Source organism: Miniopterus natalensis, chromosome 2, assembly GCF_054644295.1.
Source record: "Miniopterus natalensis isolate mMinNat1 chromosome 2, mMinNat1.hap1, whole genome shotgun sequence".
NCBI lineage: Eukaryota > Metazoa > Chordata > Mammalia > Chiroptera > Miniopteridae > Miniopterus > Miniopterus natalensis.
This window is the reverse complement of record NC_142082.1, coordinates 11,056,662-11,066,847: the sequence shown is the minus strand read 5'-3', so window position 1 is coordinate 11,066,847 and position 10,186 is coordinate 11,056,662. Positions and strand designations below refer to the sequence as shown.

The 10,186-nt window shown below is 40.5% G+C and overlaps 1 protein-coding gene across 1 annotated transcript in view; it reads right to left on the bottom strand.

Moving 5' to 3' along the window:
- Nucleotides 1–437: 437 nt before the first annotated feature.
- The window catches only part of MTMR7 (myotubularin related protein 7), a 51,157-nt gene continuing 41,408 nt past the window's right edge, over nt 438–10,186 (bottom strand). The window contains exons 8-13 of the mRNA XM_016208985.2: nt 9,457–9,582; nt 8,592–8,641; nt 6,526–6,726; nt 4,958–5,098; nt 3,350–3,476; nt 438–1,174 (exon numbers count right to left, since the gene is read on the bottom strand). Of these exons, the coding sequence (XP_016064471.2) occupies nt 812–1,174; nt 3,350–3,476; nt 4,958–5,098; nt 6,526–6,726; nt 8,592–8,641; nt 9,457–9,582 (1,008 nt within the window). The 3' untranslated portion in view covers nt 438–811. The remainder of the gene's footprint in view (nt 1,175–3,349; nt 3,477–4,957; nt 5,099–6,525; nt 6,727–8,591; nt 8,642–9,456; nt 9,583–10,186) is intronic.

Below are 10,186 nucleotides of genomic sequence, written 5' to 3'. Positions count from 1 at the left end.
ATACTATCTTGGAAAGGTAGTCTCTGGAACAGTAATAACAGCTCATTAATAAAAAGCCCATGTGATCTGAATTCATATTTAAGAACCAGAGAGTAAACATTGCTTCTACTTTATTAGGTATGAGACCCGTGTTAGAGGAAAAAGTGAGTTATAAGTTTTAGCATTTTTTAAATGTTGAGAAATAAGAGATTCCAGTAAAAGACAACAAAATTGTTATAACAATTCAAAATATATCATCTAAGGAAAAGTTAAAGTGATCATGAGACCTGAAAGATAAGCTGAGGCAGTTACAGAGCTCCTCTGTTACAGAAATAAACCTGTTAACCAAAAAGGGTGCATCTCCGCAACACCCTCTGTTGCGGAAGGAATAGTTATGACAGGAAGGAAGGTAGCCTCAAATGTTTTAGGAAACAAAATATGCATCGGAGTGAAATGAGGATGGTACCAGGTGCTCAGTAGGGGTCCCGGTGCTTTGAGCCGAGTGGATGGGTGCTGTGACAGGGAAGGTGTGTTGATAACCTCAAGTGATGCTAGAGGTTATTGCTCTGTAGTAAATAAAACATTCGTAGTCTAGAATGATTTTTCACAATAGGGTAATTTTCTTAATATTTATTGACAAAAGAAATGGCTACTTCCTGTTCGTCATCTAAAGAAACTGAGTTGGATTCCCCCCCTTTTCGTTGCTATATTTTATAATTATCGATGACACGTACCGTTTCTTGAGTTATTTTTTACCTTAAATTGCACTGTTCCCTTATTTTTGGAAAGTGTTTCTTGTGGGTCCTTTATGTTGGAACTTCCAAGGGAAGCCTCAGGCCATGAGAAACACGGCCTCATCAGAGTCCCGGTCCTTGCCGCTGTCTTCGCTGGGTGCACACTCCCCTCCGCTTGGGGACCGGCAGCTCAAATCTTCCACCCCTGACTCCTGATCGCTGTTGGCTGACAGGTCTGGGTCGGAGCTTTTCAAGTTGTCCTGGGTTAGGATCAGGGCAGAGTCTTCGTCGCCTTGGGAGGGGCTCCTGGATGGAAATGACTTCACGTTCCCACTGTAGTCCTGGGGAGTGTTGGCTGCACTGTTGTCGGAGGTGGGATACCCCGAGTGTTTGCTGGGTTCACTTGGCTTGCTCTTTACTTTAGAGCAGTTTAACTGGACTTTTTGGATTTTTTCCAGCCTCTAAAAAGGAAATAGATTCAGGGGAAATCATAAATAATTTACCTGTTTTACATATGCATGCCTTGAGTAATCATTACCTTCCAGCGGGGTGTAATGTTAAGAATCAGGGATTTTGATGGACTTGGGTTCATAGGTAGACTTTATGACCTTGGACAAAATGATTAGGTTCTGTGAAGCTTGGTTTCTTCATCTCTAATATAAGGGTGGTGATACCTGCTTTAGCATAGGTTTTCTATAAAGTGCAAAAACAGTAACATAGGACAATGCCTGATAATCAGGAGTCATTCTTAGTTCTATACCTATATGGATCTACGTAGTGATTGCCATCCTATGAACTCAAAGTACATATTTTAAAAATCAGGAATAAGGTGTTACCTAAGTTTTTAAACTGATATATAAATCACCATAAAACTCTGACCCCCTTAAAGTATACAAGTCAGTAGTTTTTAGTATGTTCACAAGGTTATTCAAGGATTTACCGCTATCCAATTCCAAAGTTTTTCATCTCTGGAGAAACCCATTAGCAGTCCCTTCCCATCTCCTCTCCCCACAGCCCCTGGCAATCCCTTATCTACTTTCTATCTCTGTGAACTTGCCTAGTCTGGATACTTCATATAAGTGGAATCATATATTATGTGGCCTTTTGTGTCTGGCTTTTTTCACTTATGTTCTCAGGGCTTATCCACTTTGTAGCATATACTGTATTCCTTTCTATGGCTGAATAATATTCTAATGGGTAAATATCCCACATTTTGTTTATCCATCGATCAGATGCTGGACATTTGGGTTGTTCAATATATATTTTACCAGCTTTTATCCTTTGGTGTCAGTGAGGAAGATATATATAATGTATATGTGACATATATATAAATGTAAAGTTAATATTCACTCAAAAAGCATTCATATTAAGTTATATGCAAAAGTACTATGCTGGGTAATATGAGGAACAGACATAAGCACAAATCCAGCCATAAGGAGCTCTGAGTATAGAGGCAGGGTCCATGTAATGTAGGAACTTGGAAGGGGCAAAAATTATTTCAGAGGACAGGTGCTGTGGTTAGAGGGAAGAGATCAGAGTAAGCTTCAGGGAGGAAGGAGCATGAGCAGGACTGAAAGAATGAAACTGGGACGTGCTGGTAATGGTGAGAGCATTCTGGCAGGAGGGACAGTGAGTAGAAAAACACAAGGAAGGTGTCAGTTGTGTACAGGAAGCAGAGAATGGTTCAATTTGAGCAAGGGGAACGGCTGGGAATAACGTGTAAAAAGTAAGTTAGACGAGTGTGGGGAAACCTCACATACCAGGCTAAGTAAGTTTGTCTTTGTTACAGGAAAAGAGTGAGAGATTTTAATTCTAGTACTTTTAGAGAGTTAAGTAATTTTTTATTAGTATTTTAACAAAAAGAATACTAGGCTAGAATAAAAGAAACTTCAGCTTTTTATAAAGCTTGTATATCTTTAGGAAGAGTAGATAAAACTGGCCTAGGGATGACATGAGTGGACTTTGGACAGCAAAGCTTTTATCACAGCTCGAGAATTCTAAGAACCTAGGTTGTACCTCGTGTTAGCTCTCTCTCTGTGTGTGCTTCAATTCAAGGTCCCTCTGCCCTAGTGACAAGTCACCATCATGGCGGCTCAGAGCCCAGGCATCAGGATTTTTTTATATCATTAGATAATTATTGAAAGTGAAGAATAAATTTTTACTACAAGTACATATAGGGTGTCCCCAGGAAATGTATACACACTTTGAATAATTATTAATTCCAATGGGTTAAATCTGAAAAGAAAGAAACATCAATTGTGCTATCAGGAAAAAAGTGTGTACACACATTTTTTAGGGACACCCCATATATCTCATTTTGCTCTTTTCACTTTGAGTACCATTAGCTTCGTAGATTCTCCAGAATTCATTTTAGTGTTCCCAAAGAGCTGTGACAAGCCCTGACCTACCATAGGTAGTTGAGCGCACTGGGGAAGTGAGCCACAAGCCAGATGTCTGAAATGTATTCCATGTCGCTTAGGTTTGGGCTCTGATTTTCTGGGGTTATGTTTCAGGTTATCCACTGGCTCAAAATACGAAATGTCTGTGTTGCTACATTTCATGTGTTCTGAGTCCTGACAGGATTCTATGGAGCAGTGATGGTCAGGAAATAAGCACCAAGAACAAGTGTGTCTTACCTCTTCTAGGGCCTCCAGTTCTTCCTCCAGCTGCTGGGTTTCCTCCTTCACTGCCATGAGGTAGTCTGTGACCGACTGTCGGGGCTGTAGCCCCTTCTCGAAGCGGTTGTACATTCCACTCCAGAACCTGGAAGGGACGGCAGAGCTTTGTGATGCCACCGCGTCACACTGTGAGTTCACATGCTCAGGGCCTCAGGTATCTCCCATCCCACAGTCCCAGTAATCACCAAGGGCAAATTCTAGGCTCAAAAAGCCACTGACTTAAGGTAATAATTTCTTGTTGATGTTTTCTTTTTTTTTTGGGGGGGGGGTTAGTAAACTTCTTTTGGGGAGAGTAAATTCATGAATTTGTATATATGGTACTGAATTGGAAGGCCTATACTTTTCTAAAAGAGATTGAAGTGCCACGTTACTATTTTTTCCCCCCTATTTTTTGGTTTAAGAAAATGGCTCTTTGTTTTGAAATAAACTGAGAAAAATTAGTAATTGTATAAACATTTACAATCTTTCAGCTGCAAAGGGAATCATTTAAATTTGAGAGTTAACAGCTTGTTTGTATCACTACAACCAAAAGGTTACATTTGCATTTGTAATAAACCTTCCCTTTTTCCTGCACAACAATGCAAGCTGGAATGCAAATGAGAATAAATAGTAGTATCCTAGGGGTATCCCTATGTCCACTCTTTACTTAGAAAGTACTTTGAGGGCAGAGATAGTGTCATTCATGTTTTATCCACAGTTCCTAGAACAGGGCTTGATCCTCAATAATACATTTGCTGACTGGCTGTTAATAACAAATTAATTACACTACGATTGATTCACAGTGTGTCAGCAGCCCCTAACACTGCTGTTTTACACAAAACATGGAGGCTTTTTTTTTTTAGTATGGTATTCTGCTATAAAATTCTGGGGAAATGATGGGCTTGAAATAATTCGGAACAAGAACAAATCAAGGAATAAAAACTATAAAGGAAGAAAGCCATAAAGTGAGTTTTGGACTTGGGGAAGGAGGAGTAATGGTTTCTCCATCTATTCTGAGAATTTGTCTTTGTGTTGACCCCCAAGTCATCGTTTGGTATCATACAAGCCTAAAGAAAGGCAGCAAAGAACAAAATATAACATACAGGCCTAGTAAGTCCTAAGAGAATCTGTAGGATGCCACCCTTCTCTCCTCATCCCAACATACACAGTCTTAAATATTTATTTCCACAGGGAAATCGTTCCACTACGATTTGATTAGCAGAGAAAGAAGGTAAACTGTATTGTGATCACTAAACGTGAGTCCACAATTAACTCACAGGACACTTGGTTTATTCCGTCTGTCTTCCCTCCTTTCTTCTTCCTCCCCCATTTTTCACTTTTAAATACATTGGAACTTTATCATTAGTACAGAACATCAACTTCTAAGATACTTCCTTACTGAGGGGAAGTCTAGGGAGTTGAGACACTGGCAAAAAGACCAGGTCAGATATTTAAGCACCCTCCTTTGGTATATTTCATGTCCAAAAGAGCCTTGGAGCTGTGTTTCACACACTTTGGCCTCCAGTATGAAACTGCCAGGATCTGAGTGCATAACCATTCCTAGTAAGGTCCTAGAGGTTTACGTACTTGTACATGAAGTTGCATGGCATTGTGGGGAGACGAAGAGTTCCCTGGGTCTGGCTGTGATCTGCTCTAAAGAGAGGATTCATGTAGTCGGCCCGATTCTTCCACAGGTGAGCCCATAAAGAATATGTTCTTTCTTGAATTCTGTTGTAAAGAAAATAAGCCTGAAAATGACCTATCTTGGTTTTTTAATTAATTAATTAATTAATTTTTAATTGATTTTAGAGAGAGAGGAAGGGAGAGAGAAACACTGGTTTGCTGTTCTACCCATTCATGCATTCATTGGTTGATTCTTGTATGTGCCCTGACTGGGGATCAAACCCACAACCTTTGTGTGTCAGGATGACACTCTAACCAACTGAGCTACCCAGCCAGTGCTATCTTGGTTCTTATAAATGGTGGAATATGTAATATTAAAGCTGGAAGGGGACCAGTGATTGTTATCTGAATATCACGTGCCCCTGTTCTGTAGCAGGGAAATTTACACTCTGTGTCTTCGTGGTACAGCAGCAGAACACTAACCTCAACTCCTGCTTTCTGTACTGGCTTAACAAGATGTTTAATTCCTGAGTGTAAAATAAAACTATGTAATTTTGTTGTGTGTTTTTTTTACCCTAAGTAGTCATAAACTTTTATTATTTGCCAGATATTGTTTAAATGCTTCATATGTTTTCTCTCATTTAATCCCCACTGAATTCCTGGGATGTCTGTTTTACAGATGAGGAAACTGGGCTAAGAGAGATGAGTTTCCCAAAGTCACATAGCTGCTGAGTAGAAATGCCAGGATTCCGACCCCAACAAATACCACTAAATTGGCTAGTCTGTCACAACAAAGCACAGAGCTGTCTAGGAACACAGGTAAGCTTGAAGAGCGCACTCCACTACTGTTGAATCATTACCACCTATTGGCCATCCCACTGGAAGTTCCTTGGAGAGAACAGACTAGTATCCATGAGAAAAAGTCATTTTCTTTCTGTTCAAAAAGAATAAAACTAGTGGAGTCCATTTTATGTGAATAGACCATTTCCAGAATTAAATCTGATAGTGTACTGACCCAGTTAAAGTCACTTTAATTTTATGAAAATTTCAAAAATGTTCTCTTACTTGCAGTTCATTAGTCACTTTGCTGTTTTTTAGTTTTTGACTTTATAATAGTCCAGATTTCATCCATTTTTTCCCTCTGGATAAAGGCAGTAGAGTTTTAGTCTGAATAAAAGAGTGACTTGAGTTTCAAATTTGATTTCCCAGTTAATATTTACAATCCTTATGAGATTATATCCCCCAAAGACGTCTGTTTCCTTTTAAATGCAAAAATCACTTTCTTTGACTCGAGGAAGTTTCCTTTCACTATTAGTGTGTCAGGTCCACCAGCCTCTCGATCCAGGAAGAAAGGGGGAAATGAACGCACCTGTCTGTGTCAGCTGCTACATTTATGAAGTGATGTCAGGAAAAAGAACTGAAATCTGTTAGTATAGGTGTGTGGCTAAAATAGTATTCAGAGTTATGGAAGGGCATCTGAAATTGTCAGTCACAAATTATTTTAGATAAAAATTAAATACCAAAACGCTTACTTGAGTTCTCGTCTCTCCTTTTGGCTGTTACACAGGAAGTTTCCAAACTGGCAGGAATAGATGTGATGCTGAATGTGAATCAGAAACCTCTCATTGAACTCAAATGCACAGGGAAATTGTTCCATTAACTGCCAGACACACTCAATGAACTGGTCAATAACTGGAGAGATTTCTTTTGGGTCACCATCTAGGTTGCCGTATCTGTAAAGTAAGGTATTAGAGAATTGGTATAGCCAGTACTTTTTTTCAATTAGAAAGCAATAAATGCAAAAACAATCATAAAAGCAACCCTAGTTCCTAAGTAAATCTTACCTTATAAAATAAAATGCAAAGAAGTAGAAAAAATAACTTAAAATTCCAATTTCAAGAGAAACTTTATAGTGCAGGTTTGGGTAAAGAAGGGACATATTATTCTCATAGCTACAAAAGAGAGTGCTAGAGGTAAAATTGAAGGAAGCTTTCCAAGGACAAAGTGTTCTTTAATTCAAATTTTAAAACTACATTAGAACTTCTGAAATAAATCTTCACTGTTTTAATTAGTGTCTAGTGGGAGAGTGAAGAAGTATCTAAGCAAACTTGAGAGTTTTTCACGTTTGCATTGTTTTGGGGGGAGGGACTAAGTAAGAAAGACAATGTGAAAAAATTGTGGTTTCCCAAGGGCCCAGGGGTATTTCAGTTCTAGAGCAGTGTTAAAACTTGTCACATAGTTTGTTTCCATGTGACCATGGGTTCTAATATACCTTTATATCCCTCATATCTGTTTTCCAAGAGTCCATCAGAGAATCTTGAAACTACTTTCAAGAGGAGACAGAATCTAAGTGAAGACTGCCCGGTTCCTTACACTGCTGTATGGATTTTAGAAAGAGTACAAGAGGGGTAGTTTGGCTGCCATCCCTCATCTCAGCCGTGGACGATCAACTTGAGGAATAGAAACAAGCAGGGGTGGGTTTAGGAGTTTTTCCAAGAGTGGAAACATTAGAAATGTCTGGAAACTTCTTAAAGTTTCAGTTCTACTCACACACACACAAAAGTGGTGGCTTTGAAAAGGGTTCCCAGTACCCTCCTCGTAAAGTAACCAGAGCTGGTCCTCGGCCATCTCCATGTTCTTTCTGTGCCTGCTGCCTCTGTCCCAGAGACTCCCGCTGAGTGGCTGGCAGACAGAACGCCCAGAACTGAAGGTAACAATCTTAAGGAGGTTACTTAATTGTTTGGGGGCTTTAATTCTTTCATTTGTAAAATGGAATCATTGTGCTTTCCTGGAAAAGTAAGTAAGTATAAAAATAGAATTGCACAAAAGCAGTGCTCAATAGAAAAATAAATATGGGCAGTTCCATGAACTTAGAGTTTATTTCAGGAGAACATATTGAAACAGTCAAATGTCTTTTAAAATATCTAATTAAGTTACTAGCGTGCTGCCTAAATTTAAACTTTAGCACCAAAGGACTAGAGTATACCAGCTACAACCTTTAGCACTCAGAGATTAGCGCACACCAGAACACAAGGCAGGCATTATCAACTAACAAAATGAGGCCAGTGTCTCCAAAAACAGCGGCTTCTGTATTGAAAGCCTAGTATATGGGCCAGGCAAGGAGTTCGGCTAGTTACATACACTTTTAAGAACCCTTGCTATAATCTGTGGAATAGGGAGGGGTGGCCACATTTCATAGGTGGGAGGCCAGAGCTCAGAGGGGACAGACACCCAAGGCCACGCAGCTAGTAAATGCCACAGTCTGGAACTGGAGCTGGATCTGCCTGGCTCCAAAGCCCGGATCACTGTCGTGCATTCCCTCTCCAGAGACGTCACCTGTGACACAAGGCCTCAGGAACCCAAATGGACTCCCTTTGTGAAAGAGCAAAGGAAACTTCCACAGGCATGTCACACTTGCAGCTTCAAGTGAGTGTCTGCACCCCAAACGTGGAATAACTTAGTAAATTAATTTTAACTTTCTGATGAAGATACATAAAGACACTTTAAAAAATAAAGCTATTTTCCCCAGTTAATTGAGAACGTAAACAGATTTTTTTAAATCCTAAACAGTCAAAACAGATTTTTAAATATTTCTTACCTGTGATTAAACTTATGGCCAAAAGAAATCCAGTCCTTTTCAATTAGTATCTACACAAGAAAGAATACAAATATCAGGAGGGAAGCAACCAGGAAACAGAAGAGACCACAGCCGATAATGTTGATTCAGAGGTTCTTGGAAGCTGCCTCTTCTCTACTGTCCCAGAGTGTCCGCTAATATTACTCGATAAAGGAGATCTTCCAGTAGAGCTACCCCATTCGGCTCCCCTTTCAGCATCTATCCCTGGCATGGATTCAGGGTCCACTGCAGCACTTCCCACCAAACCACAGTTCAGGAGGCAGGAACCAGGTTATCTCCCAGCCGCTAGGAAATCCCTGCAGCCATCTGAAGAAAACGGTTCCAGCTTGGGCAAAGCTCTGCCATTCAGGACAGCTATACAAATATTCTGCAGTTGAAAGTAACATGTCACATTTTGATATCTAAAAGGATGTGCTCATAGTTTCAGCAAAGACTACAAAAACACCAAAATTTTCAACATTGTCATCCAGAGTTGTAAGGGACTGTTTTCCTCTCAGGACTTCTTTGCAGGCTCAATTTAGAAATTTTTCTCTCCAAATTTTTTAAAAAATGTTATGTATTCATGTTACTTCAATTTGAAATACCTATGAGCAAATGCTGTGTAAAACTCACTATTTTACAAACTACTAAATATATTTGCCCCCAGATTCACATTAAATAGCATTGGTTTTTGTTGGTTCCACCATCTCAGAAATTCACCCCTTTACTCCAAGCCTATTTCCCCTTTTCCCCTTTAATTCATCTTGCTGATCTCGGAGAGAAAAAATAGTTGCCGATAGTTGGGTTCGGGGCCGTGTGTGGGAAAGGGGCCCGCAGCCGCCCTCACCATGAAGCCCTTCAGCGTCCGGTAGTGCGGGTCCAGCAGGAGGCTGGCCACGGAGCACACCTGCGCAGTCCTGTCCCAGCCGTCGGAACAGTGGACAAGCACACTTGCCCCTTCCTCTGCAACTGCCTGGAAGACAGGACCAGCAAAGCGTCCACAGAGAATGGCCATAAACACGAAAAATCTCATCAGAACTAGGTTTGGTTTTACGCTTGCAGAAACAGAAAAAGCCAACAACTGTTCATTTAATACTCAGGTCCCCACGTGATTAGGAAAGTCCAGGAGAGGTCTGGTGCTGGTCGCTAAAGCTTTCCCCTTCCCACTATAGACAGAAGCCACCACCAGGCCACCTCACCTAAGCAGATGCACTACAAGATCGGTACCACCTGCTGTGCAGACATGTTTCCAGGACACATCTACCTTACGACCCCTCTCCTTTCTGGGTATCCACATTAAGCCTTTCTCATTGAAATTCTGGATCTCATACTTGCCTTAGCTATTTTCAAAAGGAAGAGACAATAAATGTAAAACAAAATTAGAGATAAAAGGGTAAGAGCCAAGTAATGGATCCAGCGTTGGGAGAAGGGGCAGAAAACAGGTAAAAATTGTAGCAGCAAGTCTCCGCTAAGAAAACTATTAGCTATCGCAGACATGCACGCAGAATTTAGCTCAGTGTCCTGACAGGAAACGGACTGGGGAAGGGAGACTCATAGTGCTCATCACTGCCTGCGCT